We start from the raw sequence: 17,653 nt of genomic DNA, 5'->3' as shown, positions 1-17,653 counted from the left end.
TGAATTGTGATACAGAGCCACACCCAAACACTATCCCACATATACTACGTCTGCAACACGGATGGTTTGAATTGTGATACAGAGCCACACCCAAACACCATCCCACAAATACTACGTCTGCAACACGGATGGTTTGAATTGTGATACAGAGCCACACCCAAACACCATCCCACATCCCACAAATACTACATCTGCAACACGGGTGGTTTGAATTGTGATACAGAGCCACACCCAAACACCATCCCACATCCCACAAATACTATGTCTGAAACACGGATGGTTTGAATTGTGATACAGAGCCACACCCAAACACAATCCCACATCCCACAAATACTACGTCTGCAACACGGATGGATTGAATTGTGATACAGAGCCACACCCAAACACCATCCCACATCCCACAAATACTACGTCTGCAACACGGATGGTTTGAATTGTGATACAGAGCCACACCCAAACACTATCCCACATATACTACGTCTGCAACACGGATGGTTTGAATTGTGATACAGAGCCACACCCAAACACCATCCCACATCCCACAAATACTACGTCTGCAACACGGATGGTTTGAATTGTGATACAGAGCCACACCCAAACACAATCCCACATCCCACAAATACTACGTCTGCAACACGGATGGTTTGAATTGTGATACAGAGCCACACCCAAACACAATCCCACATATACTATGCCTGCAACACGGATGGTTTTAACTGGATTGGATATCACAGGATACTTTTCTACACGTTGATGTTTCACTTCTAAAACATTTGAAATGGCCGAGTGGAAAAGACTTTCACTTTCACCCATGGGATCCAAGTTCACACCACATCAGCATCTCATTTGTTTTTTTGTTTGTTTGCCTTACGCAAGAAAATTAGCTGTTATTTTATCACTTTGTGGTGCTGCACTGTGGCTGACACCTAGGTTATCTGTCTTTTCTCATGATTAACCTTAAACTAATGTGTCCTCTACAGATCAATGAAGCGCTTGTTTTATTTCCAGCATGACTGGCAACTTAGTCCTCAAGCTGTGTCATCAACTACTTTAAAAAAGCAAAGCCTAGCAATGAACTGCAACTGCAGTACTTTCTTAATTAAAATGACACAAAATGATTTTTAAATTTAATATTTTGTTCAGTTGGTGATTACTCAGCAAAGTTAAACAAACGAAGAGAGACAAGTAGACACAAATTAAAAGGGTAACAGAAATACGATATAAAGATTTAAGAAGAAGCTGAAAGTTTAAGAGATTCATTTCACACAAAAGTAATGGCAACAGAGGTTTAACGAATGCATCGCACACAAAAGCTGTAAGACAGATTAATTAAGTAATGAAAAAGCCTATTCAGACCTGGATAGAAAGTAAAGTTAGATTAAAGTTTCAAAATTAGTTTAGGCATCTCCACTGTACTTTGAAGAATAAAAAAAAGTTTTTAAAATTTGACCAAAACGACCCTCATCTTGTCAAAAACTCTCAAACCTAAGACTTCTTTAAAATTTTGGCCAGAAAACTTTCCCTGGCTTGAACCTTAAAAACATGTTTTCTCAAAGTACAGCAGATCTGTGCTCATATTTCTGGTGTAAATAAAATGTAAGGAACATTAAGGCGATTAAAAATATGTTTGTGCCTTGATCAGGAACCTGTAAGATACTTCATGATGATTGAACATGAAAAAAACAAAAAGTGGATAGCTTGAAATAAATGGGCATAATTTTCTTCTAAGAAATCCTTTTTAAAAAACAGTGTTGGATTTAATTATAATCTAAAATAATGCATTATCATTTTCACCAACATTAAAAATAATAAAATAAAGTTCCTGTACTTGGACTTAATGAATATATGTATTCATGGCTTAAAAACTTCAAATAGTTGCTTCTCGTTGCATCTCTGTCACTGCTCCCTTTGTGAAAAGAGTCAAATATCTCACCAGGTTAAATTACAATCACACAGCCTTCCTGGTATCAGGAAATATCTCTTTATTTCCGCCAATGATTTTAATGTAAAAGATGATTTTGTCAACTAATTTGTCTTCACTGTCCATCATGGGAAAATACACATATTTTTTACAGCTCTATAAAAATCAATAATAGATAACTATTCCAAAGTACTCTAAGTATTTGGTCGATGAATTTAGGTCTAACCACTCCAATATTTGAAAAAATGTTTACATTAACGATTATGTAATTTAAAGAATTTGCTAAATCAAGGATTCTTTTATGAATGTTCTTACAGTGTTAAATGTGATTTTATACATTTAAAGATACATTATCATATATTAATTGTTTAAAGTACCATCAGTTTTTATGAGGTAACTAAACGAACTAATCTATAGATCAAAAATTTATTCAATGTTGATAAACTTGTGGTTTGGTGTCTCATGCATGACAACAATAATAACTTACTGATTTTTCTCTTGTTGATGTTTTGTTGTAAAATGCAAATGGTTATTTTTTATTATTTTGTTGTTGTTGTTGGTTGTATAAGTCAGATAGTAAACCCTTTATAAGCTGGCTCCAAATTTTATTCAGTTCAGACAATTTGAGTGGAAGAGTTGATTTTATCATTCCATCCAAGGTCACCTGAAAAAAACTTTGGGAAAAAACTCTGCCCGTTTATTTCAGACTGTACTATAACCTAGCGCTGCATATATTTGGTATACAGAACATCTCACAGACACAATATGTAGTAAGATTCTTCTTTAGAATTGCACTTTTGAAGACTGTCATATCATTCATTTCAATCCCCTATATTAATCAACTGAACAAATATATGCAGCTAATTATCGTCAAACGTGTCACCCACAGAAAATAAATATGTATATGTGTGCTATCAAAGGCAATAAAAATAAGCAAATTGTATTGTAAATATAAGTTTGCAATAAACAATGATTAATTCTTGCCCATCCTTGTATTGTAAAGAAAATGGATTTCAAAAATATTACATTACATTTCAAGCTTTGAATATTTGAATGAATAAGACAGTGAGGGTTACAGATCAATTGTAGATAAAAATGTCTGAAAACGAAACAATCCCTACACCGTTGTGTTAACAAATAACTTACCGTTACTTAATCCAATCACATCTGAAGGTAGTGGCATTAGAAGAAAAAGGCATGCAATTTAACTAAAATAATTATTTCTATTTCAACCCACTTCCAAATGAGAAGATGAATGATGATCGAATTCAATAACAACAAAAAAAAACCAAAAAAAAAACATTATGTAAGGTTTTAGTTAAGCCATTTTGGAATAAATATCAAATGGCTAGGCAGAGGTGATTAATGTAAAAATTGAAATCATATTCAGATCATAAAGGAATCGAACAATCAAAGGGAGGAAACAAACTAATAAGGTCAACTAATAGATAAGTCATATCGAATGTTGACATCTGGCTGGAAGCTGGTTTTTAAAAAAAATTTTTAAACAGTTTCTTTCTTTAAATTGAAAAAGGATAGACCCCCCCCCCCCCCCTTCTCTGAACCAAATAAACAATTATTATTATAAAGGACACTATACCTATAAAATTTAAGTTTTAAAAAAAATATGACGCTATCAATGCTTCAACATTATAAAATCACAAAAGAAAGAAGTTTTGTTCATAAATTCAATTAAATCAGTGTAAACGATTAGTTATGCCAAATTCAACTCAGGTCTTTCATCCCAGAAGAGTCCAATGAAACTAAAAATTGTGGGAAATGAAAACAACCCAAAAAACCCCCCAAAAAACAAAGAAAAGGTCCCAAAACAAAACTGAACAAATGATCATCAGCCAAAACATTTGTCATCAGGGTCAACCTCTTTTGATTTCAAAAACATTAATTCCAAGAACTTTTCACCAATTTGTTAACATTAATACCACATCCAACATATTAATATTTATAACACTTTTGTGACATCTTTTAAAAAAAGATAATGTTAACAATGTTAATTCATTTTGCTGTGCAATCTATCAAATGATTTTTTGCATTAATTAATATTTCATTCGCACTGATATAAAGAAAGGAAGTAGCTTAAATTATGTTTTTTAAAATATACCCTTGCGTCAAAATAGGAACATGTATCTGAGATTAAACTCTAAATAAACTAAAAAAAAAAAGCGTAACTTAAATTAATGTTACCAGATAGAAATACACTCAACTCAAAATTTTGAATCAAATGAAAACAAAACTTTCATCTTAAAGATATTTAAACTAAACGATTCTATTGTCGAATACCTTTTTCTGTAGGGGGACTAAGTAAACTGTCGTTGGCCGCTAACAAAAACTTCAGTAGAACTTCCCACGTCTCACGTGTAATCATAGTCGACTCTTTGGCTACGGATTCGATTACTCTTAGAACACGGTGACACAACAACGCTTGTTTGTTGACAAGATCAGGACCTGGTGGAGGAATGAATACATTTCAAACATTTTTCCAGGAAGAGAAAATACTCAAATAACTATTATCCCAAGTTTGATGACTTTCATGGGTGCAAGCAACTGGACCTCAAAAAGCCTGCAAGTCTACTTATGACCAGACATATAATCTGAAAAAGCCTGCAAGATTCATGGACTTACCTCGTCATTTGAAGTCTTGTTCTCAGCATCTAGTCTTCATAATAGTAGTCCACAATTGTTGTATGTTTAATCCAAAGGTTGTAATGCAGTAATTAAAAAAGTGTCCTATCACAGTCTCAGGGGATAACATAGGGTTGCAAAAAGCCGGCGACATTTTTTCCGGTAATCCAATCGGCCGGCACTCTTGCACCCATGACTTTTAACTTTTTATTTCGATTCCAAATGGCAACTAAATTGAAAGCAATCATCTTTAGTGGAGCGTCATGAGTTAGACTTTGAAAGACTTGGCCATGTTGAGTACTTATCATTATATGACGCCCTTCTGCCATGACATCATAAGAAATCGTCACCTAGACATTCCACGAAGGAATATAGATAAATCAAACAAGATGTCTGATGTCAACAGGAATCACCCATGTTGTCCAAATGAGCAAAGTGAGGGTAAATAATCTTGTCCAAGGGAAAAAAAACAACTTACGAGCAGGAGGTCATAACGATTTCTGTAGTTTAAACTGACACCATAAGTTGTTTACAGTTACGGCCCTTTATAGGATACTAGTCTACAACCAGATCTAACACATTCAGCTTTCCAATCAATAGTGAGCGTACAACACAAGGTCAGGGAAACCCTAAACTGAATCTGGGACCAATTTTGGTTCCTTTTTTGTTTTATTTTTTAAAAACATTTCCTACCTCGTAATATCAAATTAATGACTATTTCAATTTTTTTTTTTAAATTATGTCATTGTGCTTCATTTACGTCTGCTTTACCTAACTTACGACTTTTTGTATCTCAGCCATTTAAAAAAAAACCCTAATGAATTCAAATGAAGAGGTTTTAAATTTTTTAACAAATAAATAAATAATTCTAAAATTCATCTTTAAATATAGAGTTAAAAATTAAAACGAATCTTAATTGTAAGACAAACCTGAATCGGGTCTGGGAGTGAAAAGGTTGAGGAGATGATGAAGCATGTCTTGGGCAAATGGGTTTGGGTCTTCTACAATAGGACGGGGCACACATGGTTTGGCGCTGACCAGGGCCGTCAGCCATTCGACATAGACCTTGACACAGTTGTTAATCGTCTCATGCTCCGTCAAAGGCAAACCCAACCCAAAACAAAGAACCTGGATTTTTTTTTTGAAATAGGTAATTTTAAAATATAAATCTTATAACTTTATTAAAAACACAATAACTACAAAATAAATACATTTTTAAAATAATAATCTTAAAGATTTAGCATAACTCAAAGATGTTACTTGGCATTTTTTTCAAATGTACAAAAAGCTCAGTATTGCAGAGAAAAAGATTGAAGACAAAATACATGCATTTGACAAAGACTTATGGATACTTCATTCCGAAGAGCAACTTCCTTATCACCTAAAAGCATTGATAACCGTTTAGTGACAATTTGTGTACTTAGTAATATATTGTGACAGGGCCTAGAAAAAGGTTCCATTTTAAACGACATCAAATGTTCAGATTTTAACTAATCTAGAGTCCATTGTAACACATTCATCTTTGACTCTTAAATCGCGTTGTTTCAATATTTGCCACATGTGTCTTTGCCTCAATGCCAAAGCTGTCACTGTGTTACATCTTACAACCTTGCCTAGTAATGATGAGCACCGTAAGTAACAGGATTGGTGACAATGATTGTAAACCATTGTGTGCTTCATCAACACTTTCAAGTTAACTAATTAGATTACGTTAAGAAATAGGACTAAGCATTGTAAGAGTGCTTGTACAAATAGAGGCACCTGGTGAATTATTGAGAAGAATAAGATCCCTTAGACCACTACAATTCTCATTTCTGTGGGATACCAAGTTTCTGCATCAACAACAGACTGCAGCTCTAATGCAAAACAAAGCGGCAAAAGTGATGACAAAAAGTAAATCTTGAGACCATGTGACCCCCTATTGAGGCAGTTGCATTGGTTACTGGTGGAAAAGAGAGTTGAGTTCAAGAATGCATGCCAAAGTATAAATACCTAAATGAACTTTCGGCCCAAATTATCTGAAATCATTCGTTTTAATTCACAATCCTCCATGTACTCTTATATCCTCATACTCTTATAATCTCAAAGTACCTTTCCCTAACACTATGATTTTCATCCGCTCTTTTACTTACACTGCTCCAAGCATTTGGAACTCTCTATCTCTTCAAACTAAAAGGTCTGGCTCTTTTTTTATCTTTTAAGAAAAAGTTGATAAAAGGAGTTTTTTTTAAACAGGTGTATATAATATTCAGAATTTGTGAGTGTGTGTGCATGCGCGTGAGCCATCTGTTACTCTAAGCACTGACGAGAATTTTATCAACTTGGATCTGGACCAATGGCCGACTAGAGTACTATAGTTACGTCATGATCTGGACACTATATAAATGATTATTGTTATATTATGTTAAAAATCATATCTCATTGACAATATAAAGTATCTAGTTTTATTAACTATATTCTAAGCACTTTACAATATTTACTTCTCCTAGGGGACTAGGTACATATACAGAGATGCCAACCCCATCTGATGAGAATGTGTACAATGGGACCTCAAAATGGGGAAGATTTCATAAAAATGGGTACAATCCTGAAATCGACGGAAACTAACCATTGTGAATGTATAATGTAAAATTCATCACAAACTACTAAATTCTTCTTTAGTGTCAACAAATAGGATATAAGCGTGGTCCTCATTAACAAAAACAATACAAAATATTGTCGCTGTTGTGCAATTGTCATTATTATTATTATTATTATCATTATTTAATAATGATCCAGCAAGCTTAAAATAACAGCGATACGAGCATCCAGGCTATTACAACTGAAGAAAACTGAAGTGACTCCGTCCACTGAAAATGGGTACACTCTTGGGGGAAATGCGTACAAGCGTAAAAGCGCTGAGAATGCGTACAATTCCGCATTTTTGCGGTAGGTTGGCAGCTCTGCATATAACATACAGCATTCCACAAGCTGTCTGTTTGGGAGCTTGCTCTTTGTTTTTGGACATATACAACCTGTTTTACAACGACCTCTCAAAGTAACATCTATCTCCATGGATGGTAAAATGTACGTAAAAAACTGTTTACCAAAGAATATTGCCAAGGTGCCTTAACAATCTTTACAAAGTTAGTAAGCAAGAGGACCGGTCACAGATATATCAATGCATTATTTTAAGTAATCCTACCTCCATGGTCCATTTGACGTCTTTCTCGTCTTGAAGCGAGCTTGGTTCCTCTGTGCCAGATGCTATGCTGAGGCTCTGAGCGATATGTTTGACAACATGACAAGCAACTTCACGGCCAACACTAGATGGAAACTTGTGAAGAACGGATTGGTTCCCCCTGTCACACTGGATCTCCTCCTGCAGTGAGGCCCAGTCCCAATACATGGTGTTCTGAATGCGGCTTTGACTTCTTTCCAGGTAATGATCAGCAAGGGATTACATTCTTGTTGTTTTAACCTGGCATGGCAATGGAATGAAAGAAGGGAAAATATCACAACTGAAGGAAATCATTGATTATACTCAAGAAAGATTAAATAAGGCTTTTTTTTTAAGTGCTTGTAATACTTCTAAATGTCATCAATTCCTAAGAAAAGAAAGATTATAGGACAATTTAAAAATAATAATCATTTCCTACAATCTTAGGACAGGAAGTGGAAGTTCAGTAAAAAAGAAAAGTGACTCCTATGTCTGAAAAGATGTTGAGGATTGCCCTGCCAGTGGTGCAATGTCCATGGCTGACAATGTTCAATGTTATGTGGTTGAGTGACAAGTCCCTTTACATAGCCACCACTTTTATCAGATCCCCTGGAAAATCAGGCTAATAATTTGGTTAGATCTCTCTTTTTCCAACTAAAAATGATTGCTTCCAATAGACTGTTCATATCTGAGGATGTGACCAAACACCTGGCTGTGTCCCTCGTACTATCGAAATTGGATTATTGTAATGCTCTGTTGTATGGCGTTGCGCAATATGATCTGAGACGTCTTCAGATTGTCCAAAACAGCACTGCCAGACTAGTATTCATGAAGCGAAGGTGCGACTCTGCCGGACCTCTACTTCATGACCTGCATTGGCTGCCTGTTGAGAAAAGGATTAAATTCAAAGCTTGTGTTTTAGTGTATCGTTGTCTTGAAGGTACTGCCCCTTCCTACATATCTGAACTAATTGAAAGATATTCAAAACCCTGCCCCTTACATTCGGCCAGTGATTCCACCAAACTCGTTGTCCCTCGAATACGGAAAAATGCTGGAATGAGATCCTTTTCTCATTTCGGACCCTCTGTTTGGAACGCCTTACCACAGAGCATTCGTGAAAAAGAATCTTTGTCTATTTTTAAACGTTCACTTAAACCATAGCTGTTTCGATTTTAGTAGATGATATGAGAAGCAAGATAGGTCTGGTTTGTGTTGTGTGTGTGAATGAGTATGTTTCAGCCAAGGTGATTTGTAATTTATGCCCTTAGAGACTGGTGTCTCGGAGTTATAGTGCTATATAAGTTTTCAGCAATATTATTATTATCATTATTATTATCTCAAAAGACACAGCTCCGCATATTTATAGCTAGTGAATAGAGCAACAGGACACAAGATCTAGTCCCATTCCTCATTATTCACAATAAGAAAATGCTACCTCCACTTATATTATGGAACGGTGCTATAAGATAAGCGAAGAAAACGAACAACAATAGGGACCAGCAGACAAGTAGGTCTAGTCTAGTCTATGAATGACATGCATGTCAAAGTCAATTTCCGTCTCCAAGTTTCAACATGAAACCAAAAGGCATAAAACCAAATGCTATGGGAAAACAGGATAGAGGAGATCCATTCACTTATACTTTTATACGAATGGTGAAGAACCCTCTCCAACCTGAAGAAACAGGGAAGGGGTGACAAAGACCAAATTCCAATCCACAGTCCACATTCACTTCACAGATTCACTCAAGAATCGATCATTGATCATCTCTAAACTCTAAGTTCACTGAATTTCAGTGCACTCTTGCAATCAGCTCTAGTCCTTGATTGGCATTGATCAATGATATCATGAACAGATCGTATAACAATCCGCCTTACCGTTTCAGCAAAAGTGAAGCCAAAGCCCTCCAATCACTTGATTGGTGTGCAAGTGAAGTGCTCGAACTCGATCCTGGCACAGATCAGAATGTTTCTCTCCCGCTGTATCAACTCAAGAAATGAAAGACCAAAAATGAATCAACAGGCAACTCGTCTGGAGTTTGAATAATTCAAACAATGTTATAAATAATTAGGGTCAAACATTTTAACGACTGCGCGCAGTTAATTGGAAAGGTATCCAACAGTTCCTAAACTAACCAGAAACTTGTTGATAACAATAACAATCGTCAATCTCCCATCTTCGCTATCGCTAATGAACTTGGTTGGGGTAAGGGAGATCATCACTAAATAAAAACAATAACAATGCCACTTCCGGATTGAGAAAAGCCCCCCCCCCCCCCCCCCCCCCCCCCCCTCCCCCCCCCCCCTCCTCTCTCTCTCTCTCTCTCTCTCTCTCTCTCTCTCTCTCTCTCTCTCTCTCTCTCTCTCTCTCTCTCTCTCTCTCTCTCTCATTTTGTGACTAATACGTCCCCTACCTACAGCATACTTCAAATTAACCTGATATCTGCGTGAACTAGTTAGTTGCTATAAAGTCGATTTCATTGTAAAACAATATAAATTAAATGAACTTTTTTTCTTCTATTACCCTGCAAAACATCGTTTTGAAGCGATGGGTCACAAATGATTGTTTAGTATGTCAAAGCAGACAAGCCAAAAAATGAATAATATAGAAGGAACGAATTTGACGTCACTCAGCTCTTTGTTATTGTTTTTAGCCAGCCAATTTTTTGAGTGGTTCTCTGGGTTGTATTAATCAGACTATAAATAAACGTTCGAGTTTTCACAATATATATATATATATATATATATATATATATATATATATATATATATATATATATATATATATATATATATAAGTAATACCAACGATTTGGTTATACTAAGCTGCTAGGAGCTGTGACCAAAGTAGGGTTTTGAGTCGGAAACGTTCCGTGTTTGGTATTTGTGACTCGCCGCCTCAAAACGGTATTAAGTCGGGATGATCAGAGTGCTGAGAATAGAATCTATGACCATAAACATCAGACTTGAATTGAGTCCATGTATGGATTATGGAAGAAAAATCATAGAATTTTAAAGTGCTGAAAACCGAAATTTCGTTTTCTTGACCAGCTAAGCTTAAAATTGACCTTTCAGCATCTTGTTTATCCCGACATAATATCGTTTTGAGACAATGGGTCACATTTTGTTCTTTGTTGTTGTTTTTTTTTTTTTGTTTTGTTTTTGTTTTTTTTTTGTTTTTTTTTTAAGCTGTTGTATTTATTGTTGTTTATCACTTTGTACTATCCACAATGTCCCCTCATGGACCCAACCCCAGACAGGAATATTACGAGACGATCGCCTCTGTGCTATTTCTTATATCTTTAGTTTCTACGATGTGTGTTATTTCCTACATCGTTGGATCGAGTACACATCGTAAAGACTAGCTCACATTCATCATGACCACACTATAAAATATTTCAAGAGGATTCCTGTCCATTCTTCATGCTTCTGGATTGTTATTGTCACCACTGTATGGAATTTATTTCAACGGATACGTTTCACAACTCGACAGATCTGTTTCTTTTCTACTCGTTTTCTTTCTTTTTTTTTTATGGTTTTGGTTTTGGTTTTTATGATAATTTGTTGTTGTTGTTGTAGTTGTTGTTTGTTTGTTTCTTTTTGTTGTTGTTGTTTTTGTTTTTTATTTCTTTTTTTCTGGGGGGGGGGGTGGTTGTCTTTTTTACGCACCATATTTTATGCGTTGTTTAATATTCTGCTCAATTTGGCGCTCCTTAGTAACTTAGCCAACACTTATTTTTGTTTACATTCCAATATTTGTATACAGAAAAGACGTGTGGATCACATCGCTGCTGTCATCTGTTATTTTTTTAGTAATGTACGTCTTTATGTCTTCGTTGATTCTCGTTGTTGGCTGAAAATGCGTTTTAAGCACGAAACGTTCCGTGTTTGGTATTTTGTTCAATTTGAAGCTGTTATATTCATATTTTAAAGTTTACATATGGGTTTGTGTGTTGATAGGTTATTTCCGGCTGGCGGATGTTGTGAAGTTTTTTTTTAACTTAACGCATAGCAGCAATAGATAAATTAATAGATAGAGAAATGAATAAATAAATGAAATTACCCCCCCCCCCAAAAAAAAAAAAAAAAACAATAAATAAAAAGTAAACGAAAGCGAATGAAACGCGACAGATAAATGAAAGTGATAAAAGATAAAGGAGAGTTGCATAGGAGATATTGGGAAGGAAAAATAAGCCTGCAATAAATTGAATAAAGATGTATAAATGTGGACCATCGCCTCAATCGGGATGGTTAAGATGTTGAAAATTGAATTTATAGCCAGAAATATCAGACTTGTGTTGAGTTTGTATGTTTTATTGATGAGAATGGATACCATATTTTAGGGTGCTGATGCCAAAAATTTATATTTTTAACCAGTTTTAACATTAAATTCACCTTTTAAGCATCTGGTTCGTTCCGACATACAATACCGTTTTGAGACGATGGGTCACAAATGCGGATATTTGCTTAGCTATGGATTAGTGCAGTAGCGATGTCTCTGTCCGAAAAAAAAATGTAATATCGCCTAACAGGCGTCATGTCTCGGCCAACATTTTAAGTCGGCTATGCAGTCTTGTGGTATGGCATTCGCTTTCGGGTAGGAAGGTCTCGGTTCGAGCCTCGCTCGACGCATAGTTGAGTCCTTGGAAAAGACTCTTTACTCACATTCTCTCGCCGTGCTCAGGTGAAAGATCAGTACCTGGTCGTTAACAGCATTGTCTCTGTCCGAAAAAAAAATGTAATATCGCCTCACATCCACATGTCTCGTTCTACATGTTAAGTGTTGCTGTTGGCTAGGGACCCTTCGTAAAGCGCTCTGAGCACGTTTAGTGGATATTGCGCTATATAAAATCTCAAGGTTTTTTTTTAAAGTGTTGCTATTGGCCGGGGATCCCTTGCAAAGCGCTTTGAGCATGTTTAGTGGATACTGTTGCTCTATACAAAAGCTCTTTTTTTTTTTAAACATGTTTTAATTATTTTGTTTTTTAAAGTGAATGAAGTACTTAATCAAAACTAATGATTGTCCATTTCAGGCTACATCTACTGGGATAGATCGTGACCTTCGTAAAGTTATGGCCTGATACTGACCAAAAAATGACGTCAAAATGCCAGTCTTTTGCCACAAAAGAAAACAAATAGTGAGTTGTATTCAATAGTTAAACCAATGAAATAACTTGTTTCCATGAGCTCTACTAACGACAACTCATTAAGCGGTGCAAAAACCAAATAATGACGTCAAACTGCCAGTCCTTTTGGATTTCAGTGTCAGGCTATAAGATATCGATGGCTACGGATAGATACCGTAGAGTCAATCTGCTTGAAATTCCTTTATCAAACTAGGGAGCAGGCACTTGTGTAAGATTGATAAAGATCTGAAAAGATGTGTATGAAACAGTGCCAGGTGATGTTTACACATGTAGAAGAGTTCATTTTGACAATACGCTTCAACAGCCGTAACGTCACTTCCCCCGTAATGACGCATGGTAACTTAGCAACTGGTTCTAAAATATCGGAACAATGGCGGACGCCCTTATGAAATATTTCTCCGACGAGCATAAAAGCGTATCCAGAGGGAAAAAAAAAACCCCCATTGTAAATCTGATCATGTTTTGACTTTTACACATTCTGATCAAAAGACATGAAAAGTTCTAGCCAGCATGAAGAATATAAAGTTTCATAGTACTGGTTTTCTTTGTTTAGAAACACGATGGCCGCCGTTGCTGGGCGACGTGACATCAGACTATTGAATCCAATATATATGTGTTTTAATGTAGGGTAGATGGTATAGTAATGTGTATGTAACGAGTTTGCGTATATGGATGCAGAGAATTCCGTATGTGGGGTTGAGTGGGGTGTGTATGTGTATAGATGTGTTAGTGTGTATGCTAGTTAATATATTCTGACTGATGTTTAAGCGCCATAGAGCACAGGTCAGTGGATTATTATTATTATTATTATTATTGTTATTGTTATTATTATTATTATTATTATTATTATTATTATTATTATTATTATTATTATTATTATTATTATTATATATATTATTATTATTATTATTATTATTATTATTATTCATTATTATTATTATTATTATTATTATTATTATTATTATTATTATTATTATTGTTATTATTATTATTTTATTATTGTTATTATTATTATTATTATTATTATTATTATTATTATTATTATTATTATTATTATTATTATTATTATTATTATTATTATTATTATTATTATTATTATTATTATTATTATTATTATTATTATTATTTGCAGGTCTGATAACTCAAGTTGTTATATGGTCTCATTGTTCTCATGGAAATAATATGTCTGTATTCTCAAACCAACGCAAATTAATCTCCATTACAACAATGTTAAAACAGGCCCATAGTTGGATTCAGTAGTCTGATGTCACGCCGCCCGGCAACGGCGGCCATCTTGGTTCTAAACAAAGAAAATCATTACTTTTCATTCTTCATGCCGGCTAGAACTTTTCATATGTCTTGTGACCAGAATGTGTAAAAGTCAAAACATGATCAAATTTATGGGGTTTTTTTTTCCCCTCTGGATACGCTTTTATACTCGCAGGAGAATTTATCATACGGGCGCCCGCCATTGTTCCGATAGTTTAGAGCCAGTGTTACTAAGTTACCGTGCGTCATAAGGAAGGAAGTGACGTTACGACTGTTGAAGCCTATTGTGGCCGCTTATCTATATCGTCACCTAATTTTAGCAAAACGACAAATTTTATTTCAAAAGTTTGAATACCAACTTATTTATATGTAGTATCTATGTTTTGCAGATAGGACCACTATAGGTCTTCCGAAATTTTAATTTTAATAGAAGGAACTTTAACCAAAAGACAGCTACGTGGTTTGTGGTATGACACTCGCTTTCAGTCGGATCGGAAGGTCCTGGGTTCGAGCCTCGCTCGGCGCATAGTTGAGTCCTTGGAAAAGACCCTTTACTCACATTCTCTCACCTTACTCATGTGTAAAATGAGTACCTGTCCCTTAACAGCGTTGTCTCTGTCGGGAAAAAAAATTGTATTATCTCCTTAAAGGCATCATGTCTCGTTCTTTATGTTTCATGTTGCTGTTGGGCAGGGACCTTTTGTAAAGCGCTTTGAGCACGTTTAGTGGATATTGCTCTATATAAAAGCTCAACTTAAAAAAAAAAATAAGCTCAACTGTAGCGATTACTATTTTCATCTCCTAAAAACTACGAATGTTTCCATTTTCACGTAGGCTAGTCAGGGTAGGTCATATGGTTATTAATTCTGTTTTAAGTGTATTATAATATTGTACTCGTAGATAGGTAGAGCTATAAAAGGTAGGGCATTTGTGTATTATAATGGAGATATGGTAGCACACCTACACTATAGGCCGAAAGGCATTTTAAGTAGACACCGTTGTAACTCGACATTCAACAGATCCTTCTTTAAATAAAGTCGACATTCTTCCATACAAAAGTTAAGGATACACGGTGATCGCGATCTTAAGGACATAGGTAGTTATTTCAAACGGGACGCCGATTAGAGTCGACTGCAACATTCCTTGATCGGCGGATCGATAAATCGATAAGGACTTGCTTGAAAGATAAAACATAGTTATTGCCCATATATAGAGAGTGAGAGAGGTATAGTCGTAACTTTACACAGTGCCTAGAGTTGTAAGAACGTTCGTTTTAAAGTGAGATATGATCATCTATTCGCCGTTCGTGATTCATTACATGATATGACCGATATAATTTACAACACTTATAAAATGTGTGTGGTATGAGTGAGAGTGAGGAGGAGGAGGAGGAGGAGGAGGAGGAGGAGGAGGAGGAGGAAAGGAGGAGGAGTAGGAAAGGAGGAGGAAGAGGAGGAGGAGGAGGAGGAGGAGGAGGAGGAGGAGGGGGAAGGGAGAAGGTTGCGGAGGAGGACAAAGAAGAAGAAGAAGAAGAAGAAGAAGAAGAAGAAGAAGAAGAAGAAGAAGAAGAAGAAGAAGAAGGAGAGAGAGAGGAGAGAGGAGGAGGAGGAGCAGGAGGAGGAGGATGAGGAGGAGCAGGAGGAGGAGGAGGAGATGGAGCAGGAGGAGGAGCAGGAGGAGGAGGATGGGGAGGAGCAGGAGGAGGAGGAGGAGGAGGAGGATGAGGAGCAGAAGGAGGAGGATGAGGAGGAGCAGGAGGAGGAGGAGGAGGTGGAGCAGGAGGAGGAGGAGGAGGAGCAGGAGGAGGAGGTGGAGGTGGAGCAGGAGGAGGAGGAGGAGGAGCAGGAGGAGGAGGAGGAGGTGGAGCAGGAGGAGGAGGAGGAGGAGGAGGAGGAGCAGGAGGAGGAGGATGAGGAGGAGCAGGAGGAGGATGAGGAGGAGCAGGAGGAGAGAGGAAGATTATGGGGGTAAAAGGAAGTAAGAAAGAAAGACGGGGGAAATAGTCAAAAAATGAACAGAAAGTTGACGTTACACAGCAAACAAGATTTTAAAAAAAATAATAATAATAAAGACAGTAGAGGAACCGACGTTTCCTTATGCAGGTCTGATAATCGAACCGAATTAGGGACTTTGTTTAATATTTGTGTAAAGGACAATAATATGTTACTTTGGTTTGGGAGTACATAATATTTCAATTACAACAAGGGGCCCCGTAACAATTTGGTTAGCAGACCTGCAAATTAGTGCATGTCGGGAGGAAAATAAATGAACAATAAATTTCTTTGTGATCATAACAAATATGCCCTGATTATGTCACCCACACCACACTGTCCCCAGCGGGTTGTTTTCGTACCTGCCCAAAAACGGCCAAGTCGCGGGCCATTGAGAGGTGCATAAATTTCCTCATTCTACCGGTTGACTGCGCATGCCGACTTTTATTTACATTTCTGGCGTCACAGGCAACGGGCTTAGGCCCGCAACTTTCTGTAAGTTGTTTACTGTTTCGTGTTTACATTCGTTGAATGCACATTTCGAATTCTATTTTTTTGTTTTTGTTTTGCACTGTCGATAAATACTGAACGAACTGGATTATCATGATATTCTAACTGTAACAAGGCTGTGTTATAGCGGAGGCACTTTTCAAGTTTGTCTTTCTTTCTCTTGGGTCTTTAACTTCCCCTGCTATTTCCAGCAGACTATGTTCGCACGGTAATCGAACATGTCATGTCATTGCATTCCAGACCGTTATTTATGATTAAAACTTAAAGCATTCATTATCAAACTCATATTAACCTATATGAGTACAAATGTCGAACCCTCTAACAAATATATATTTTAATAATAAATATTTTCAATCGTCAGAAGTAATTATTTCACACGAGCAAACAGCTTCCGACTGCAGAGAGTGCGAGTCCCACTGTGTTCGATACCAATAGTTCGATTTGGAACTATTCAGGCAGAGCCAATGATTATTGACTATTGATCTGATAGGGAGAGGTGACAAAACCTTATAACGGACCGGCACTAACCTTGCGTTATATTTCTGTATGATTAGGTTGCCTAACCTGACCGAAGCATGTTTAAGCGTGTTGTGACTTTGGATTACCTTTGCTATTTCGTGCACTTGTTTCAGGTAAAATAATGTATCTATTTCCTATTTACAGCAAAGGTATTGAAATGTATTAATAATCATTTTTCATTTTTAAAAGATGACTGTTACTTAAACCTTGTTTATTTTCTATTTGATTTGATTTTAAGTCGGTACTGAAATAGCAGACAAACTCTTCTATCTAGCTAGTCTGGTATTCAAGCTGGAAGTAAAACTCTCCATGTTTGTATTACTGAAACATTGTTGAAGGCAAAGGGAGTCATCGAATCGGACATTCGTTGTTCGTGTCAACGATGAAATTTAAAGATATTTAAGCCTTTTGGTCTTAAAGATATATCAATAATGTAAGGACATAATTATATATGTTGTAG

General features: G+C 36.2%; 2 protein-coding genes across 12 annotated transcripts in view; one reads left to right on the top strand and one right to left on the bottom strand.

The window, feature by feature from the left end:
• LOC144970495 (ral GTPase-activating protein subunit beta-like) overlaps positions 1 to 9,991 on the bottom strand; it is a 61,159-nt gene extending 51,168 nt beyond the window's left edge. For 2 of the 10 annotated variants that reach the window (XM_078910223.1, XM_078910262.1), the window contains exons 1-4: positions 9,636 to 9,956; positions 7,746 to 8,021; positions 5,491 to 5,689; positions 4,220 to 4,384 (exon numbers count right to left, since the gene is read on the bottom strand). In XM_078910223.1, the coding sequence (XP_078766349.1) occupies positions 4,220 to 4,384; positions 5,491 to 5,689; positions 7,746 to 7,949 (568 nt within the window). In that variant the 5' untranslated portion in view covers positions 7,950 to 8,021; positions 9,636 to 9,956. Of the gene's footprint in view, positions 1 to 3,067; positions 3,089 to 4,219; positions 4,385 to 5,490; positions 5,690 to 7,745; positions 8,022 to 9,635 lie in introns of all 10 variants that reach the window. The other 8 variants (XM_078910206.1, XM_078910197.1, XM_078910229.1 and 5 more) reach the window with 8 other exon arrangements.
• Positions 9,992 to 16,866: 6,875 nt separating this feature from the next.
• LOC144970464 (muscle-specific protein 300 kDa-like) overlaps positions 16,867 to 17,653 on the top strand; it is a 503,594-nt gene continuing 502,807 nt past the window's right edge. Inside the window, exon 1 of one of the 2 annotated variants that reach the window (XM_078910148.1) lies at positions 16,867 to 17,306. The gene's annotated coding sequence lies outside the window, so the exon portion shown is untranslated. The remainder of the gene's footprint in view (positions 17,307 to 17,653) is intronic. The other variant, XM_078910139.1, reaches the window with a different exon arrangement.

Source organism: Berghia stephanieae, chromosome 1 (genome assembly GCF_034508935.2).
Source record: "Berghia stephanieae isolate SIO BIC M18660-M18661 chromosome 1, UCSD_Bste_1.3, whole genome shotgun sequence".
Taxonomy (NCBI): domain Eukaryota; kingdom Metazoa; phylum Mollusca; class Gastropoda; order Nudibranchia; family Aeolidiidae; genus Berghia; species Berghia stephanieae.
This window is presented reverse-complemented; position numbering and strand designations above follow the sequence as displayed.